This window comes from Panthera leo, chromosome F3 (assembly GCF_018350215.1).
Source record: "Panthera leo isolate Ple1 chromosome F3, P.leo_Ple1_pat1.1, whole genome shotgun sequence".
NCBI classification, from domain to species: Eukaryota; Metazoa; Chordata; class Mammalia; order Carnivora; family Felidae; genus Panthera; species Panthera leo.
The window spans coordinates 41,628,752-41,649,086 of record NC_056696.1 but is presented as its reverse complement, the minus strand read 5'-3'; the positions used below and the strand labels follow the sequence as shown (position 1 = coordinate 41,649,086).

General features: G+C 44.5%; 2 protein-coding genes across 5 annotated transcripts in view; both read left to right on the top strand.

The window, feature by feature from the left end:
* KLHL12 (kelch like family member 12) overlaps window positions 1-1,345 on the top strand; it is a 33,389-nt gene extending 32,044 nt beyond the window's left edge. For all 4 annotated transcript variants that reach the window (XM_042925168.1, XM_042925170.1, XM_042925171.1 and 1 more), the window contains exons 10-12: window positions 264-362; window positions 714-900; window positions 1,082-1,345. In XM_042925168.1, the coding sequence (XP_042781102.1) occupies window positions 264-362; window positions 714-900; window positions 1,082-1,208 (413 nt within the window). In that variant the 3' untranslated portion in view covers window positions 1,209-1,345. The remainder of the gene's footprint in view (window positions 1-263; window positions 363-713; window positions 901-1,081) is intronic.
* A 3,700-nt stretch (window positions 1,346-5,045) lies between these two features.
* RABIF (RAB interacting factor) lies at window positions 5,046-11,727 on the top strand. Its single transcript, XM_042925707.1, has 2 exons — window positions 5,046-5,306; window positions 11,338-11,727. Exons 1-2 carry the CDS (start codon window positions 5,181-5,183, stop codon window positions 11,581-11,583), a joined length of 372 nt encoding a protein of 123 aa, XP_042781641.1. The 5' UTR covers window positions 5,046-5,180; the 3' UTR covers window positions 11,584-11,727.
* Window positions 11,728-20,335: the final 8,608 nt, after the last annotated feature.

Sequence of the window (20,335 nt, the reverse complement as noted above, 5' to 3'; positions counted from 1 at the left end):
GGACCCCTTTTTATCAAAATGAAGTTCATAGACCTTTTTCAACTAAAACCCTAGTCTATCCCAATATCTTTTCTGTTAACTGAGGTTATCTTTCTCATGGAAGCAGAAATTAGGGTACTATCAGATTTTTCTTTGGATTATTGGAACTCTTGAAGGAGAACTGAAACTATAACAATTAGTTGAAACACTCTGAGAGAGGCACACTGGGAATGGGCATGAGGGTTTACCAGTCTGTCTGAAATGGTCTCTGCTTTGGTTTTCAGGAGGATATGATGGCTTGAATATCTTAAATTCAGTTGAGAAATATGATCCCCACACAGGACATTGGACTAATGTTACACCAATGGCCACTAAGCGCTCTGGTAAGACCACTCATATCTAAAGGAGAGGACAGTCGACTGTGCTGACAAATCTTTACATACGCAGTGGTGGTGGAGTCAAAGAGGGTATCAACAAATCCGAGTTGTATTTCTTTCTTCACCGTACACTTCACTCATGTAAAACATAAGTCTGGTTTCATTCTCCTCTTTGCCTGTCTTTTCTCTAAACATAATGAAAATCAAGACAACTAGATTATTCTAAGCCTGTCTGGCTCTAGTCCACATCCCTCAGCTACTCTAGAACTCAGCTGGCCACCAGTGATCATGTTTTGTTTTTAGAATTCTTCTCCTAAGCTTGGTAGTATTGATTTACTATGCCTTTTTCCCCCCAAGGTGCAGGAGTAGCCCTGCTGAATGACCATATTTATGTGGTGGGGGGATTTGATGGTACAGCCCACCTTTCTTCTGTTGAAGCATACAACATTCGCACCGATTCCTGGACAACTGTCACTAGTATGACCACTCCACGATGCTATGTAGGGGCCACAGTGCTTCGCGGGAGACTTTATGCTATTGCGGGGTAAGGATTTGGAAGCCAGGCTAGAGTCGTCGTGCATCCAGGACAACATGATCCATTCCGAATTTTTGGATCGAGACAGGGTTTGGGTTGGGGGAGACATCTCCAGTGGCAAACTTTAATGTAGGACTGTACGGAGAGGAATAGAAAGTTCATTTTCTTCTTTTGCTTCTTCCCCACTCAGATACGATGGGAATTCCCTGCTGAGTAGCATCGAGTGCTATGACCCTATCATCGACAGTTGGGAAGTAGTGACATCCATGGGAACCCAGCGCTGTGATGCTGGCGTGTGTGTTCTTCGAGAGAAGTGACCATCGTTGGAGCGCCATCCAGAGCTAGTGACCAGTCCAAGGGACAGTTTACGGGAGCGTCAAGGATCCTTTCCAGAATATCTATTTCTCACCGTGTGCACAGGGTGATTACAAGCACCAGTGTGGTGATGATTGTACTTATTTGACACACACTCCACTTTGTGCTGGTAGTTCTCTCTGAGGAGGGTGGGTAACAGACACTCAAGGGAAGACAATGCACACTGAATGGATCTGAGAGGCCAGACCATCTCTCCTTGTCCAGAGAGCACTGTCATGTGCTTGGGAGAATCCATATATATGTTGTGCCTCGTGTATTGCAGAGAATTAAGGTGAGTATGACCTACTAGATGTGGACAGCATCCAGCGTATGATTGGAAGGATACCAACTTGAGTAAGCTGGGTAAAATCCAAGTCTTGTTTTCCAGGAATAAATACCTTTCCTAGTCTGCAGGTAACTAGGGACAACACAGTTCCGTTCTGGAGGATAATAGAGGGGAAAGCCCCCTATCAAAACTTGGGGGGCTTGGGGAGAGACCTGGCCTTGCCTTAAGGGACAAGGTTGGTGTATCAGAACTGGGTTTAGAATAAGGGAAGTAAACAGAATTTGATGGGATGTGAGTAAACCTAGAACACCGCTGAGGTATAACCTGGAAGACTTCAAAGGGTGTGTTATTGGAAGGATCTTTTAATTTCCCCATGATCTTTCTGGGTGCGCATCTTGGCATTGACAGAGTAAGAATGAACAACTGTTGGGATGAGCAGAGATGGAATAAAGGTGGGAGTTTGGTATGCCTGGGAACAAACTAGAAGTACCTGTGATTTTACAATCGTCTTATTTGCCGCCAGGGCTCATCTCTCCATGGCAAGGTTTGCCTTGAGTCGGTGAGACACTGTCTGTCTGTGTTGACTCAAATACTACTACACTATTATACTTCATTACTATTTATTTGGGGGTGGGGTGGGGGTGGCAGCAGCGTAGAAATTCAGCTACCTGATTACTGCCCTGTTCTTTTAAGGGCACACTTCTGCTAAGGAGTGGTTTTTACTGCTGTGTTTGGTACAATTAGTCCTTTTCCTACTATGAGGTTCCCTGACCTGTCCTTAGAGTGGATTTTATTCTTCCTGGGACAGAATAATCAAGGCAACCAAAACTCTTTTGTTAGTTCCAGTACTTGGTACCACCATTTCTGAATTTCTGAGCCACTATTCAAGGCTCCCCTGTGTTACGGAGTGAAATTCTTGGCTTTGTGGGTATTGGGAGTGTGGGGATGTGGTAACCTAAACAAGGATGCACTTTCCCTTTATTCTAAAATTCCATTTTTTTCCTCTTTCCCCGAGTTGTATTGGCGTAAAGAGTTCATTTCCTTTGTATTTTTTTAAGAAAATATTAAAAATCCGTGGTCTCAAGTGCCTATAAGAGAGTTTGTGGCTAACCAACACTGTCTTGCAGATACTTGGGGAGCGGTGGGGGGGACCAGGCAGAGATCAGCTGTATGATCCTGTCTCTTCAACCTCTTCACCTTATGTGTTTGCCAACTGGCCCTACTATGTTTCTTTGCTAGACGTGGGTAAGAGGTGGCCCCTTTACCCTTGTGGAGCTTCTCAGCAGTAAAATATTTACGTGAATTTGTGTATTTATTGACTCCTCTCACACTGGGAGTTTACTTGAAAAGCAAACAGAATAAAGAGGAGTCAATCTTGAGCTCACTTAGTACCCACTTGAATTTTAGGGTCTTTAGTCACTCCATTCCTTTCTCTGTTTGCTTTGATTTATGGCACCTGATGTAAACAGCCATGCGGAAGGCCTGCACAACTGCAGAAATCCTGACATTCCCAGAGCGAAGGGAAGGGGGAGCCAAAGAGGAAGTTATTTTCACTAAAGAAGCCCTGCCAACCTTTCCTCAGCAGATGGATTGTGCCTGCTGATCAGACCACAGCTATGAAACATATGACTCATCCTTTCTCAGGAAGAGATCCAGGGGAGGTGGAAAAGTGGGGGTTCAGAACTGATGCCTCCTAAACTATCTTTACTGCTGACTTAAGAGTTCTTATATGGCAGCCACAACTGAATATTCTGCATAAAACATCTAAAACTCATTGCTGTCTTTCCACTCTTCCAATCTTGCATACTCTTCTCATACACCTACACAGAGGTATGCCTGATATGGGGGTTCCTCCTGTTTTTCTAGCTCTCTTCGCTGGCAACCAGCCACTTAGTTATCCCACCTCGGAAAACTCATTTATCTTGTGTTACCCCCATTACAATACAGACATGCAATTCATTTCTGGCTTGTACATGACATTATCTTTAATAGTTCCAAATATATTCTTATAACTGTATTCCCTCTGCTACCACTTAGTTCAAGCCTTTATCTCTTACACAGACTCATGGAGTAATAGCCTCCTGATAGCCTCACCTCTGCTCTTTTCCTGTCTTCCAGTCTAGCCCCTCCATTTAGTTATCAATGTTCTTCCTCAATTACATGTAGCATCATTATAGTGCCTAACATACAGCAAATTTTCAGTGAATATTGGAACAGTTATTTCTGGCCTAAAATTCCATAGATTCCCATTTCCCACATTATGAAGTTCAAATTCCTTAGCATGGCTTTAGACCCATGGTGCTCTGGGCCCACTCTACCATTCTGATCTCCCCCCACCCCCCCCACTGTTTTCTCTTCCCTCAGGTGTAATGTCCTTCAGTGGACTACTAACCATTCTTAAGTGTGTTCTCACCTTTGTTCATGTATTATACTGTTCTTCTGACATAGTCTTGCTTTTCAGACAAAATCCTAGTCACATTTTGATGCCTAATTAAAATGTCACCTAGGTAAAGCCTTTTCTAACTCCCCAGATGGAATTATTCCCTATTCCTGGCTTCCATTCACTTTGTTCCCATGGTTGTCTTTATCACATGTCATTTGTTTTGGGTGTGTCTTCCTGTTTAGACTGTGTGCTCAAATACAAAGTGCCTATTATCATTGTATCCTCAGGGTTTAGTTATATTACATAATTACTAAATGTTGAATTACTGAAGGACAAAGAGGAAGAAGAAAAACCTGCAGATGGGGATGATGGGTAGATTAGACATTACCTATTTAAGTAACTTGGTTCCCCTTCATATTCTGCTTCCCTTGCCATTTCAGGATATCCATGGCCTAATGCACTAGAACTGATAAGCTAGAGATCTAAAGATCAATCTAATGGAGTGAAAAGTATAGTGTAATGACAAAGGACAGTGGCTTTAGAGCCAGGCCTGGATCTATGGACCCTGGAAACTAGCCTCTGATCTTGACCTTCCTCAGTTGTGCACTGGGAGTAATCAGTGACAACCACATAAGGGAATTGTGATGATTCAATAGGTTTGTTTCTAAAGCACTCAAACACGGTATTTGCCACATAGTAAATAGTTGCAATGATTAGAACAGACAGCAATTAAAGTCTGGAAGCATCTTTTTCCAACACCAAAAAGGTACATGTCCCTTTAAGTAGTCTCTTGTTGAAGTAACTAATGTAGATAAAACTTGCTGATGTATATAGCCTGGCCCAGATTCCCTTCGCATTGCCTCCAGAAATGTTCCCGTTCATTCAGAAGACCAAAGTCAAATCTCAGCAAACTACATGGTATGGTCAACTTTAATGGCTTATTTACCCAGATTTTACTCAATATTTAAGGGAAGCCCAAAGACCAGGTGAGTATGAAGAGAGAGGATTTGTCACGTCCCAGTGAGTGACCCTGTCACAAAGCCAGCGGACACCTAACCACTCAAGTAATGAATGAGGCGCTTGCGCAGTAGAACCCAGAGCGGGGGGGGGGGGGGGGGGGGGGAAGGACGCATGCGCAGAGGGGGGCGGGTAGTGACCGTGCGCTCCCCACCCCGTCTCTGAAAGCCGCGCCCGCGCAGTTCCGAAAAAGCCCGCAGAGACAGCGCCTGCGTGGTCGTGGCCGAGGAAGCTGTGGCGGTAGCGGCGATGGAACCAGCTGAGCCGCTGAACGAGTTAGTGTCAGCCGAGGGCCGAAACCGGAAGGCGGTGCTGTGCCAACGCTGTGGCTCCCGAGTGCTGCAGCCAGGGACCGCTCTCTTCTCCCGCCGACAGGTAGGGAGGCAGGTTGGAGGCGGTTCACCCCCGCACGCTTTCCCAGGGGGCCGAGGTGGCTCGTGTCCCAGACCCCGCGCGCGTTTCCGGAGGCCGCGCCCCTCGTCGCGTCCAGGCTCCGCCTGAGGCTGCCCCCGCCGGAGTTGGGCGGCGGGAGCGCTGCCGGGACCCGGCCCCTGGCCCCCGGCCCCCGGCCCCCAGCCCCAGCCCCGCCCTAGGTCTGGGCCGGCTAGTCACCCGGTCGCCGCGGGCGCGGGGCGCGCTGGACGCTGCTCCTCCGCGTGCGGTGCAGGGCTGCGGCAAGGCGCCGGCTTCCTAGGGCCCGGCGCCTCGGGACACGGGCAACCCTTCCAGCTCCACCCTGCGGACTGGCCCGCATCACACCGCTCTCACCGGTGTCCTTTCTGATGGGCTCCTCGCCGCCCCAAAAAGAGCTCCAGAACCGACTTTAGTGTAGGGGATGTGACAGATGACTCTCGTAACCTACACGCTTTACCAAGGTACTGGGTGGAACGCAGTTTCTCCAACGAATCAGATTTCCAGTGGGACAGACCGCTCAAGTCCTGAAATCATTTTTGAAGGGAGGTTTCATTTTTATTTTAATCTTTTATTTCCTTCAAGTTAGATACTTTTATATTCTTCATGCTGCCATCACCCCAAAAGGGGAAAGTTGAAAACATTTTTTTTTTATTTTACTAAACTTTTTCTTGAGGGGTAACAATAACCTCAGGAAAGTGCAAAGTGTAATCTCATTTCAGCCATGTGCATACCCTCACTCAAAATTGTCTCCAAAAATATGCTGTGTCCTCATGACCTATCATATTGGGAATTAGGTTTCAACATAAGAATTTGGGAGGAACACAGTCTATAACAGGGTGCTACTGGCATCTAGTAAGGTAGAAGCCAGGGATGCGGCTTAGCATCCTGCAATGCATTAGACAGCAACCCCCGTCCCCTGGTCCTGCAACAGACTTCTTCTCCATCCCAGGAGGTCAGCAGTACCAAGACGGAAATCATGGCCTAAAGACTGCAAAGCACACTCACATCTGTAATCTCAGTTGATCTTATGAAATTATTAGTATTTCTACCACTGGCCTATGAGGTCCTAGATCCTATCCACTTGTGTATCTCCTACACTTAGATTGTGCCCATAAGTAAGAACTTAATAGATACTTAGATGTAAGTAAATCAGTGAACAAAAGCTATTAGCCCAGTGTAAATAATGGGTTAGCATGGGTGGGATGGATTAGTATGTCACTGTTGGTGCAGCATGTGTTAAAAAGGCCTATAATTGGTTTCCCATATAAAACGTTCATACCCTTTAGCTCGGTACTTCTTGAAATCTTACCTGAAGTCTGTGACAGAGGAATTTATAATGAAGCTGAACAGAGGTGGAGGGGACAGCAGTGTGATGTTTCAGTGTTGTTAGAGAAAGCGCAGTATGTGTGAAGAACTGCAAAGTTCAACTTGGCAGGGCCTAGCTAGACAGTTCTCATTTGGGGTCTTTCATGTGCAGTCAGAAGGGTCATTTGAAACGCTCTCTACCGTCACGTGTCTGCTTGTGGCCTGGGAAGACTCAGACACCTGAGCACTGAAATAGGCTCTGGGGGCACGTTGGTCTTTCGGTGGCTCTCTCCCCAAGGTCTCTCCATGTGATGCCTGGAGGGTACCTGGAGGTATTCAGAGAAGCTGGAATTCTCATATAGTAGCTGAAGGCTCCTAGAGCAAGTGTACCCAGAGAAACCAGCCAAAACGGCATGGCCTTTTCTGACCTACCTGTCACTTCCACTGCACTTGATTCCATTGAGGCCGTCACAGTGGCTCGCCCAGACCCAAGGTGAGAGACGTGGAGTCTATGTCTTGGAAGGTCTGTCAAATAATTTGTGGACATGTTTTAAAACCACCACAAGGGGCGCCTGGTGGCTCAGTCGGTTGGGCATCCGACTTCGGCTCAGGTCGTGATCTCGCAGTCCATGGGTTCGAGCCCCACATCTGGCTCTGTGCTGATGGGGAGCAAGGGGGGGTGGGGGTGGGGCTGCCTGAGATTCTCTCTCTCTGCTCCTCCCCTGCTGGCTTGCTCTCTCTCTCTCTCTCCCCCTCCCCCCCTCCCTCTGCCTCTCTCTCTCCCTCCCTCTCTCCCTCCCTTTCACATTCGATTTTGGCTCAGGTCATGACCTCACAGTTTGTGGGTTCAAGCCCCACATCGGGCTCTGTGCTGACAGCACAAAGCCTGCTTGGGGTTCTCCTCTCCCTCTCTTTCTGCCCCTCCCCCGCTCACTCACTTGCACACATGAACTCTCTCAGAAAAAATAAGTAAACTTAAAAAAATAAAGGGTACTGTTAACAGTTATTGAAAAAGCAAAGAGTTCCACTGAGAATCTCACCGAGTTGTGGTATTCTACTTATCTCTGAGGAGCCAGTCCAGGATTAGGGTACAGCCTGGAGTCCGGAGTAGTTAACCCACCTGGTCAGGGATGGAACTGGCAACTTTGTCCCCCAACCGGCTGACCTAGCAGCCTCAAATTAGGCATTAATTCCTTGATTTTCACCCCAGTAGTCTATCTAGAAAGCCTAATTCTATTCTAAATGTTACATTCCAAAACTTGACCCTGCAATAGCTCTGGGCACTGCAGTGAATGGGTTGACTTCCATACACCTGCACATACAGTGTGCATATATGTAGGTCTAGTCTTGTGGATCTGACGTACGGGATTTCAATAAAAATGGGAATGTTGAGAAAGAGAGGGACCAGCACCCAGTAGGACCCCTTGAATGAATGGTTAATAGTATTTCCCTTAAATCACTAATCAAGACTGCTGAGGCGCTGTTCTGCATTATAAATGGGAACTGTGGGAAGGAAGCTGGTTCTCCTTTGTTGGATGTGTCCTAAGGGCTAATGCTTAGCAAGTCTTTTTCTCCCCTTAACATTTCACTCCCCTTACATTTAGTTAAGATGTTGATTTCACACCTACAATATGGCCCAGAAATATTTTTAGGGAAATTTAGGCCCACAGAAAGCTACCGCTAGGATTGGAATCCAGGTTTCCTGGTTTCTGAATTTTGATTCCTCTTCGCCTCTGCTTGTTCCAGTTTTTCACTTAGTGTAAAACAAAGCATTTGGGGGTTCATTTAAACATCAGATGGGCAAAAAGAGTGACTGGAATGACAGTGTAACAGGAGGAGGAACTGTTCTATTTTATGATGTCCTCAGCTGATGTCTCAGGTGACACAGCGCAGGGTACTGCACAGATACCTGTTTTAGTAAACCAGGTGCTCGGAAGATGGGGAGTAAAAAAGCTCTGGATCAGTGCTCCCTCCTCCCTATTAGGGACACCTACTGGCTACAGTATGGCCAGAAGTGCAAACTCTGGGGTATTTAATACATGGTAGCATCTCTTGTGATTCCCTAACTAGCATTCAAGGAGAGGCTTCCTCATCCCTACCGAAGCATTTCCCTTTTATTTTGGAATAATGTCAGTCCAGTTAGGGTTTGTTTTTGTTTTTGTTTTGTTTTTTTAATTAAAAAAATTGGTGCAGGGGGAAGGGCCTGGGTCGGCTCAGTCAGTTAAGCATCCAACTGTATCTCAGCTGAGGTCTTGATTTCAGGGTCATGAGCTCAAGCCTCACATTGGGCTCCACGCTTGGTCGTGAATCCTCCTTAAAAAAAAACAAAAACATCAAAAAATAATTTTTTTTTTTGCTTTTATTTTGATTGCTAATGCCAGACTAGCTCACTGAGGCCATCCTATGTTATTAGAGTTTGGGGTTGCATTAGAAACATATCATGGGTTCAGAGAAAGAGGAACCCTTTTACACTGCTGGTGGGAATGTAAACTGGTGCAGCCAGTCTGGAAAACAGTATGGAGGTTTCTCCAAAAATTAAAAATAGAACTACCCTATTACCCAGCAATTGCACTACTAGGCATTTATTCAAAGGATACAAAAATGCTGATTCAAAGGGGCACTTGCACCCCAATGTTTATAGCAGCACTATCACAATAGCCAAATTATGGAAAGATCCCAGATGTCCATTGACTGACGAATGGATAAAGAAGATGTGGGGTGTGTGTGTGTGTGTGTGTGTGTGTGTGTGTGGAATATTACTGAGCAATCAAAAAGAATGAAATCTTGCCATTTGCAACAATGTAGATGGAACTAGAATGCATTATGCTAAGCGAGATAAGTCAGTCAGAGAAAGACAAATATCATATGATTTCACACATGTGTGGAATTCAAGAAACAAAACAGATGAACACGGGGGAAGGGAAGCAAAAAGATAAAAACAGGGAGACAAACCATAAGAGACTCTTAAATACAGAGAACAACTGAGGGTTGCTGGTGGGGTGTCGGGGCGGGGGGGATGGGCTAAATGGACAATGGGTATTAAGGAATGCACTTGTTGGGATGAGCACTTGGTTTTATGTATAAGTGATAAATCACTAGATTCTATTCCTGAAACCATTAATACGCTATATGTTAACAAACTTGGATTTAAATTAAAAAAAAAATGATAGTAGGTACGTTGAAATTTAATGCCAGAGGGGGAAAAAAAGTAAATTGTTACCTATGAAGAAAAAACTTACGAGAAAGAAACAGCCATAGACTACTACTTGGCTTTGTAGCAAATATTTTCATAGTCATAATAAAGTAAGAACTGAAAAGTGTTTCATAGGGTGGAAAATAAGTGTATTGGCTAGCCATGACAATGAGAGCAGAGGAGTAACAAGCTTTGCTGTATGTATCTTGCAGTACTGTGGGGCTGCTAAAGGTGTGTGAACTAACCATATGGAAGAAATTAAAGGGTGTGTGTGTGTGTGTGTGTGTGTGTGTGTGTGTGTGTGTACATACATGCGCGTGTGCCAGAGGCTTTCTCGTAGTGATTGGGAAGGCATGTTAATTTGTGGGTACAAGGATCCTTGGGATGCTATTCCGAATTCTAGAAGTAGATTTTCCTTGTTAATGTTCTTTTGTAAGATAAATCCAGCACATACCTTACAGTGATGGAATAGAGCAAAGCCAGGTATCCTGTACTTATTCTTTTGACAAATATTTGAGTTCCTGCTCTATACCAGTTATTACTCTAGGCACTGGGGATATAGTAGTGAACAGGAAAGGTAAGCTCCTTCCTTTCCTGGGGCTTACATTTTAGTGGAGGGAGACCCACGGTAAATAAGCCAATACATTAAGTTCAGAGAATGGTAAGTAGAAAATAAAGAGGTAGTGGCATAAGGAGACTTTGGGGGTGATGAATATGCTTGGTGTCTTGCTGGTAATGATTTATGGGTAGATGTCTGGGCCAAAATGTTTCAAATTGTATACTTTAAGTATTGTGCAGTATATGTGTCAACTATACCTCAGTAAAGCCATATAAAAAAATATAGGGACGCTTGGGTGGCTCCGTTGGTTAAGTGACCAGCTCTTGGTTTCAGCTTAGGTCATCATCTCACGCTTCGTGAGTTCAAGCCCCACGATTGGTCTCCATGCTGACAGTGTGGAGCCTGCTTGAGATTCTCTCTCTTCTCCCGCCCTCTCCCACTCGATCTCGCTCTCAAAATAGTTAAGTAAACTTTGAAAAGTATAAAATAAAACATAGTGGGCAGTATGGGAAGCTAATTCAGATTGTTTGGTTAGAGAAGACCTCCCGAAGAGGTTACGTTTGAGCTGAATATCACGAAGGAACCGGCCTTGCCAGGATCTGAGGGCAGAGCACACTTACCCTGTTTGAAGAAGGCAAGGCCAGTGTGGCTGGAGGGAGATTAGGAACAGGCAGGGCCTTATGGATCATGGTAAGGATAGCAGTGAAGCCAGTTGAAAACGGCATGTTACCTCTTTAACGCCTCGTAAGAATCAGGGCACGGACTAGAGGCAACAGAGGAGCCGCCCAGCATCCTCATCCGTCAATGATCGGGCTCCTCATTTTGTTTTCATTCCGAGAAAGTGCTAGGGAGCAGTGTAATGTGTGAGTGGAATGGGGGTGATGACGTGACTGGCCAGTCAGCTCTTGCATTCTTTGTGTTCTTTTCCACTGCAGCTTTTCCTTCCCTCCATGAGAAAGAAACCAGCTCTGGCTGATGGCAGCAATCCTGACGGCGAGCTTCTCCAGGAGCACTGGCTGGTTGATGACATGTTCATCTTTGAGAACGTGGGCTTCACCAAGGACGTGGGCAACATCAAGTTTCTGGTGTGCGCAGACTGTGAAATCGGACCAATTGGCTGGCATTGCCTAGATGACAAGAACAGTTTCTATGTGGCCTTGGAACGGGTTTCCCATGAGTAACTGAGGGGAGGGGGACTCAGCTCCACCCCCAGCTCTAAAGGCTCCTCCCCTCAAGAACTGGCATTTAACCTGATGTAATTGCCCTGCTGCCGCCTTCTCGGTACTAATGTAAATTATGAGTATCAACATGTCCGGTTGAACAGAGGGCTAATCCTGCTTCCTTAAAGCCTCAAGTGCATGCCTCATGCATCACTCATCCTGCATCCCAACATCTCCTAACCTTCCTTTTCCCCCAGTTGCAGGACACTGGGACACGGCCACAAATGTGCTCTCATCCCTGGCGTCCTGCCCCGGGCTCCCTGACCCTGGGCTCCCTTGTTTCGTGTTCTGTAACAGCAGCATTCATCCTGTTGTCCAAGATGACACATGACAGCTGATGCCCGTGCTGATAGCTGAAACTCCACCTTTTTCTCTCTCATTCAAGAAAGCATACAAGTGTCTGCGAGTGACTTGGTTGTATGGCTAACTGTATCTACAGTAATTTATTCTTTTTAAAAGTGTAGCATTTACAGACATTAGTATTTAAACTACTAATCAGAAACACATTACTTTGGACACCCCTCTAATACCATGTTTGACAGCTGAGCCTCTAGGCCGATAGTGACTTTTTATTGTGAAGATGAATATGGCCCCTCTTCCCCTCAAATCTTGATATGGTTTCTCTTTATATTAGCCTGTGAGTTGAGAATCAGATTTTCAACCCTATCTGGCAGCCACCCCAAGGAAAACTCAGCCCTGGCTTAGAATCACAGTGGAGGATGTGGGATATAGGAGGGACAGGCCTTTGCCATATTATACATGACTTTATAGGTTTGCCTTATTTGGACAAGTAACTTTTCCTTTGTTCTTAGCAAAGGAATCTATCTATCTAATGGGTAGTGTCGTCATTTACCGAACCTACTAAGCATGGTCCTCACAGAGTTTTGGTTCATTTGGAATGTCTGTACCAACCGAGAACAAACTTTCCATCCACATGCCACTATTTCTATAGCTGTAGCGTTGCTCTAATAGTTCAGTGTTAGCAGACTTGTTTAACTCTTCAATATGATTGTCAGTTCTGTCCTCTCTCTTCTGAAGTGACTCAACTTTAGAAGGAGTCTCTCTGACCAGATCTCGGGCATCCTCCCATCAGCCCTACCTGGAAGATGGAGGAGACCCTAGAATTGACATAAGGACTAAACGGAAACCTTCCAGTTTAGAGCCCATCCTTCTGTATCTGTTTTCTGCTTGCTTCCGCCTTCTTTCTCCCCAGAACTTTTCTAAGGGCTCCCCAACTAAAGTGTGGGCCTTGGGCATGGTTTGCAACCAACCTACTCCTCTAGAAAGGTGGCTTCCTTCCCCAGTCATAGCCTCGGTGAGATCTAGTTGAAAAGGAGAGAACAGTTTTCTAGACAGTCAAAGGTCCATGATTACGGCATGTGCAGAAAAACAACTGTGAGAATTACCCACTCAGGTCTGAAGGAACAAAACCAGGTAGATGCCTCTGGGGGCATGTCGCCCCTCCTGCCACAAGCCAAAACCTAAGCAAGGCAGTTTTTTAAATTAGGCTTTCACTTTTCTTTCCTTTTTTAATCACAGAAATAGTACACATTTGTTGCAGATAAATACAAAAATGGGTATAAAGATTTTTTTAATCACTCCTATTTCCACCATCCAGAGATTGCCTATGGTAATGTGGTATATATCCTCAGTGTTTTTCTATATGTATATATAAACATGTATGGTTTTTAAAAACAGATATGAGATCATACTGTGCTCTTTTATAACTTGCCTTTTCCATTTAACAAAATACTGACTTCCCATTTTAACAGATAACCGTCCATGGCCACCCTTGTTTTTAGTATTCCATTGTCATTTCTGTAATCTATCTAAACAATCCCCTATTAGTCTCCAGTTTCTTATAAACGGTGTGATACAACATACAACTTTAAAGTTAAATCTGTATACACATTTGTAATTATTTCCTTGGCATACATTATTAGAAGCAGAATTGCAAGGTATGCATGTTTTCAAGGATTTGGTCTGTTGACACATACTCTTCAGAAACAGCTGTAATTCACCCCCCTCCAGCAGTGTAAAAGAGCACTCATTTCTCTGAAACCTTCCTAACATGGGGTATTATGAAAAAGATATTTTGCCACTTTAATAGAAAAAGTAGTATTCATGTTTTAATTTGCATTTCTTGTATTTTTAATGAAATTTTTAGATACTGATCATTTGTATTTTTTTTTTTTTAGAAAATTGTCAAACGTTACCACAGTAGCCAAAAATATCAAATTGTTATTCTGCCTTTTCGGTATAATTTGAAAGGAATAAAGGCATTGAAACAGTAGAAATTAGATTCCTGTATGTCCTTGGGAAGAATACACAATTTGAAAAAGCAGAGGAGAGCTGAAAACTGAACCTCAGGCTTTATTGTGAGGTCTGTCAACTAATTAATTGATCACTTAGTGTCTGCTATAAAATGGGAATGTCATCTCTTTGGTCCCTCACACATAATAGGCTCTCAGTAAAGACTTGGGAAATCCGTTAACCGCTTTATCATAGGTAGATGGAAGTAACCCATGCTTGCTGCTAGGAGTTTAGACACTGCAGTTCCTGTTAGAGCAAAGGATTTTTCCAAGGCCTAATTGTTTCTACAAAATTCTTTTCTAACAAAAGAGTTGGACAGTGGCGTACTGGCATTTTACATATTGTTCCTATGCCACGTACGTGGCTACTCAAGTGACTCTAACATATAACTAATGAGGACTTTTGTTCCCGATAATGGTGGACAGGTACATTTTTTTAAGTTTATTTATTGATTTATTTTGAGAGAGAGCAAGTGGGGGAGGGGCAGAGAGAATCCCTCCCGAGGAGACTCTGTGCTGTCAGCGCAGAGCCCGATGCAGGGCTCCAACCCACGCAACTGTGAGATCGTGGCCTGAACTGAAACCAAGTCAGACACTTGACTGAGCCACCCAGGTGCCCCTGGTGGGTAGGTAATTTAGACTCACTATCCCACCGAGGGCAGTTAGAAAGGCTGGACAAAATATTTAAAGCATCCAAAGTCAGGGCGCCTGGGTGGTTCAGTTGGTTGAGTGACCGACTCTTGATTTCAGCTCAGGTCATGATCCCAGGGTCACGGGATTGAGTCCCATGTTGGGCTCTGCACTGAACATGGAGCCTGCTTGAGATTCTCCCTCCCTCCCTCCCTCTCTCTCTTTCTCCCTCCCTCCTTCCCTCTCTGCCCTTCTCCCTCACTCATTCTCTCTCCCTCTGCCCCTCTCCTTCGCTCATTTTCTCTCTCTCTCTCTCTAACCAAACGCATCAAAGAACATTTGTTTGAAGGATTACTGGGCTAGGACCACTGAGAAGAAGGTGACCCTGGCAGGTGGGCTTGGTGTTAAGGACCAGCGCTCTCTTGGGGGCATTTGCCAAATGTGAAGGGGGCACTTCAGAGGCTGGTGGGTGATTGTGACCGGCTTTTGGAAGTAGGGGTCTGTGCCGGTCAAAGAGTGGTAGACCCGGTCAGTGTTCCTCAGTTTGGGTTGAGGTCCTCAGTCCTTTGCACCCCAGGAATAGGAGTGAACCAGAAGGAGGAAATTGAAAGGCTCTCTCTGGACTGCGGCTTGGTTTCCAATGATCTCAATCCTTGAAATTAGATTAAGTTGATCCCAAAGTGGTAGTTTCCCCACACCCTTGGCATAAGCAAACAAAAACGCTCTCTGGAGGAAAATACCATCATCCTAAACTTCGACTTGTTTCTATAAGTAATTTTGTTAATACAATATCCTGAACACAATAAAATGTAACCAAGCATATGAGTCAAGATATTAAGAAAACCAGTGAAATAAGAGACCATGGAAAGTGGCCCACAGAGGCTGCAGACAGTGGAACCACCAAACACTATAAAATAATTGCTTACTCTGTTCGAGGAGATAAACCAGTTTGAGGAATTTCAACAGATACCTGGGCACGTGAAAAAATACGAATTGTAGAATTTTTAAAAATCCAATAACCAAAATTAAGAATTCAGTGGAAGTTTTTAGCAGCAGATTATGCACAGCTGAAGAGAGAACTAGAAAACTGGGAGCTAGGAATAATTTGTTGTTGCTTTTCAACATTTATTTATTTTTGAGAGAGGCAGAGCACGAGCAGGGAGGGGCAGAGAGAGAGGGAGACACAGAATCCAAAACAGGATCCATGCTGGGCTGTTAGCACATAGCCCGACGCGGGGCTCGAACCCATGAACCACGAAATCATGCCCTGAGCCGAAGTTGGATGCTTAACTGACTGAGCTACCCAGGCACCCCGGAATATTTCCAACAGATCTGCAAGACCTAAACACAGTTATACAACATTACTGAGAGATACTAAAAGGAAACAAACTTACAGGGGCCAGAAAACTATAGCCCACAGGCCAAGTCCACTCAAGACAGCATCTGATTTATAGACAGTCAGGAGTTTGCCACCTAAGAATGGTTTCGGGGCACCTGGGTGGCTCAGTGGGTTAAGTGGCTGACTTCAGCTCAGGTCATGATCTCACAGCTCTTGAGTTCAAGCCTCACATGGGGCTCTGTGCTGACAGCTCAGAGCCTGGAGCCTGCTTCGGATTCTGTGTCTCCCTCTCTCTCTGCCCCTCCCCCACTCATGCTCTGTGTCCCTCTCTCTCAAAAATAAATGAAGATTAAAGAAAATTTTTTAAAAAAAGAATGTTTTTTACCTTTTTAAATGGTTGTATAAGTATCTATCTAATATCCCCAATTTTACTTCTTATCCCACAAAGCCTAAAATATTAACCAGTCTTTTAAGAAAAAAGATTACCAGGGGCACCTGGGTGGCTCAGTCAGTTAAACGTCCGACTTTGGCTCAGGTCATGATCTCTCAGTTCATGGGTTCGAGTCCTGCGTTGGGCTCTGTGCTGACAGCTCAGAGCCTGGAGACTGCTTTGGATTCCATGTCTCCCTCTCTCTCTGTTCCTCCCCTGTGCACGCTTTCTCTCTCTCTCTCTCTCTCTCTCTCTCAAAAATAAATAAAGATGAAAAAGTAATAATAATTAAAAGAAAAAAGATTGCCAAGTATTGACTAATTTTGTAAAGACGCCAACTTTTCTCCAAACTGATGTGTAAGTTTAATAAAATCCTAATGAAATACCCAACATTTCATGAAATTCAACAAACTGATTCTAAATGTGCCATGAAAATGCAGAGGACTGAGGCTAGCCAAGACCGCCACGGAGAAAAACAAAATGGGAGAAATTCTCTACTGGATAGACCTCTATTTGTCACAAGAATGAACAAACAGGCTAGCGGAACAAAAAGGCTCAGAAACAGACCCGTGCGTGTGGCTACTTGATTTGTGACCAAGGCAGGGGTGATGACTTACAGGGTGGTGTGGGGAGGGCTCCTGCAGTGTTGGAAATGCTCTATCTATCTCCTTTTAACCTGGACGGCGGCTATGTGAGGAACTCGTAAGCTATACATCGTTTGTGAGCTTTTCTGAATATATGCTGTATTCTCATAACAAAAAAGCTTCTGAAAGATTGGAACTAACTGATCCTATCCAACCCTTACTTTCCTAAACATTAGTTCTTCCCTTCAGAATGGGATGGCATTTCTTTTCTGTTACCTCCTAGATCTATACACATGTAATACTGAAACCCTTGACTCTACTTACCTCTAAGGAAGATAAATTCTAGAAGTGTAGGGACCAGGCATATCCTATTTACTATTCTACCCTCGGTGCCTGGCCCCATGTCTGCCACATTTTAATAGTTTGATGAATGCTTGTTAAGGGAATTTAAAATAAACTCCACTAAATGCTATATCATTTTAGCGGGACTAATTTAAAGTGGTTCATGCAGATGTTTTTTAATGGAGGGATCAGAGTGAATTATATTTCTGATGCAGTGAATAACAGTGGATTACAAATTAGGTGCTGCACCTTTTTTCCAGGGCTTTTTGACAAAGACCGTGAAAACACATGTGATACAGGATCGTGTACAGAGTAAGTACATCTACGTGGTCATGACCTCGTCTAAGTCTGCATGGAGTAAGACAATAAAGGTGTTAACTTCAGTAGTGCCAATCTGTCCATTGTGACCAAGGTTTCTTTACTGAATACAGTGGACTCTAACCCAAATATAAATATATTTGAAATAGTGATCTTCAGTGTTATTTGTGGAATTACACAAACCAACCTTTCTCGGCAATATGCTTCCTTCCCACGCACAAATTAAAATTGGTTCTCTTGGGGGCGCCTGGGTGGCTCAGTCGGTTAAGCGGCCGACTTCGGCTCAGGTCATGATCTCGAGGTCCGTGAGTTCAAGTCCCGTGTCAGGCTCTGTGCTGACCGCTCAGAGCCTGGAGCCTGTTTCAGATTCTGGGTCTCCCTCTCTCTGACCCTCTGCTGTTCATGCTCTGTCTCTGTCTCAAAAATAAACGTTAAAAAAAAAATAAAAATTAAAAAAAAATAAATAAAAATAAAATTGGTTCTCTTGTAAGGTATTTGGATTTATTTCTATAATCTAGACGGCTGCAAAGTTTAGATTCTTTTTCTAATTTTTTGTCATCCTTTTCTAACCACAAGAGTGGTTAGAGAATTAAATTCCTGGAATATGTGTCTAAATGTCAGGATTTAATGGGGCGCCTGGGTGGCTCAGTCAGTTAGGCGGCCGACTTTGGCTCAGGTCATAATCTCATGGTTCATGAGTTCGAGCCCCGTGTCGGGCTCTGTGCTGAAAGCTCGGAGCCTGGAGCTTGCTTCAGAATCTGTGACTCCCCCTCTCTCTGTCCCCAGCTCATGCTCTGTCTCTGTCTCTCAAAAAATAAATAAACGTTAAGAAAACATTTTTTTTAATGTCAGAATTTAAGGTTAAGTGGTAAGGGTCCACCAAATTCACTTCAAATCTATTCAAACTTAGAATTCACTTTGCCTCATATAGAAACAATGTCATCCAGGCACCTGGGGGAGGCCCAGTCGGTTGAGCTTGAGCTTCTTGAGTTTGACCTTCCAACTCTTGATTTCAGCTCCAGTCATGACCCCAGAGTCATGAGATCGAGACCCGCATTGGGCTCCATGTTGAGCATGGAGACTGAATAAGATATTCTCCCCCTCTGCCCCTCTCGGCAGCTCATGCTCTCGCTCTCAAATAAAAAATAATAAAATTTAAAAATTTTTAAAAAGAAACAATGTTATCCATGATGAGTAGTTTGTAGCCTGTGACACAAAACTATGCATACCCAAAGCATAGTATTTCAATAAGCAGTTCTAATTTGGGATGTCATGAACAAGTCCTCTGCTATGATTAGATCGGGGTGCTCCAAATTCCAGACCTGGTGACCCCAGACAGTCTTTTTTTCAGGTTGGGGGCCAGGATGAGCCGTGACCTGGGGGAACAGTGAGGAGACAATGTGGGCTAGGAACACTTATGGTCCTAAGGAAGTGAGGGGAGAGTGCTCAACTCCTGTAGGTTTATACATTATCCCTTCCCCACTTTGTCCTGGATGGCTTCTGGTATGAGATGTGAAATAGGGATTGGGTGGAAATGGAGGTTCCATCCTAGGGAGCTGTTGCCCCAGTCAAAGAGGAGGTAAATTTCAAGATAATAGGGAGGAAAAACTGAGCTCATGGAGGCACCCAACCTCAGCAACTTTGCTAGCATGACCATCAATTGTTAAGTAATTCAGTCATTTGAAAGCCAGGTACTGCCTGTACGGTATTGGCACTAGCCCAAGAATGAATGGCCCTAGTGTCTTCCTGCCTACCCTGATTTCACCACTGCATGAACAGGACATTCTTGCTCCCACAAAGCCTCTCCATCTTGTCGGCCCCTCCCTTGCACAGACGGACGGGAGTTGTCCTTTCAATTCACTGTCATTTGAATCTACGTGGTAGGGCAGAGGGAGTACATATGGGGAAAAATGCAGGCTTATCAAGCATCTTTAGATGGCTTGAAACCTAGAAGCGACCATAGCCTTTCCCTCCAAACGTTAGAATATCTTAAATCCCTGAAGAACTGTGTGAAAATGGTGTGTCTGCAATGGCACTAAAGTTGAGATCAGCAGGGTGACTGCTGAGAGAGTCACTGGGTGGCTCAGTCGGTTAAGCTTCCGACTTCAGCTCCCGTCGTGATCTCACGGTTTGTGGGTTCGAGCCTTGCATCGGGCTCTGTGCTGACAGCTCAAAGCCTGGAGCCTGCTTCAGATTCTGTGTCTCCCTCTCTCTCTCTTTGCTCCTCCCCCATTCGCTCTCCATCTCTGTCTCTCTCTCAAAAATAAATTAAAAAAAAAAAAAAAGAAAAGAAATTTAAAATGAAAGAAATTCAAATACCTTATAAGAGACCAATTTTAATTTGTGCGCTGTAAAGAAGCATATTGCCAGGAAACGTTGGTTTGTGTGATTTCCACAATTAACACTGAGGATCACTGTTTCAAATATATTTATATTTGGGTTAGAGTCCACTTTATTCAGTAAAGAAATGGACATTTAAAAAAGTGTTTATTTATTTAGAGCAAGAAACCATGCGATCGGGGGAGGGGCAGAGAGGGAGAGAGAGCAAGCAGGCTCCATGCTCAGCGAGGAACCTGACTCAGGGCTCAGTCACGTGACCGTGACATCATGACCTGAGCGGAAATCAAGAGTCAGACACTTAATTGACTGAGCCACCCAGGTGCCCCTCCAAGGACATTTATTTATTCATGTATTGTTAATGTTTATTTATTTTAGAGACAGAGCACAAGTGGGGGAGGGGCAGAGAGAGCCGGAGACA

Bases quoted from the DNA above. Each gene is read 5' to 3' on its own strand.
- RABIF (XM_042925707.1), top strand. From the start codon at position 5,181: ATGGAACCAGCTGAGCCGCTGAACGAGTTAGTGTCAGCCGAGGGCCGA. The intron at 5,307-11,337 runs GTAGGGAGGCAG...TTTCCACTGCAG, and splicing joins CTCTCTTCTCCCGCCGACAG to CTTTTCCTTCCCTCCATGAG.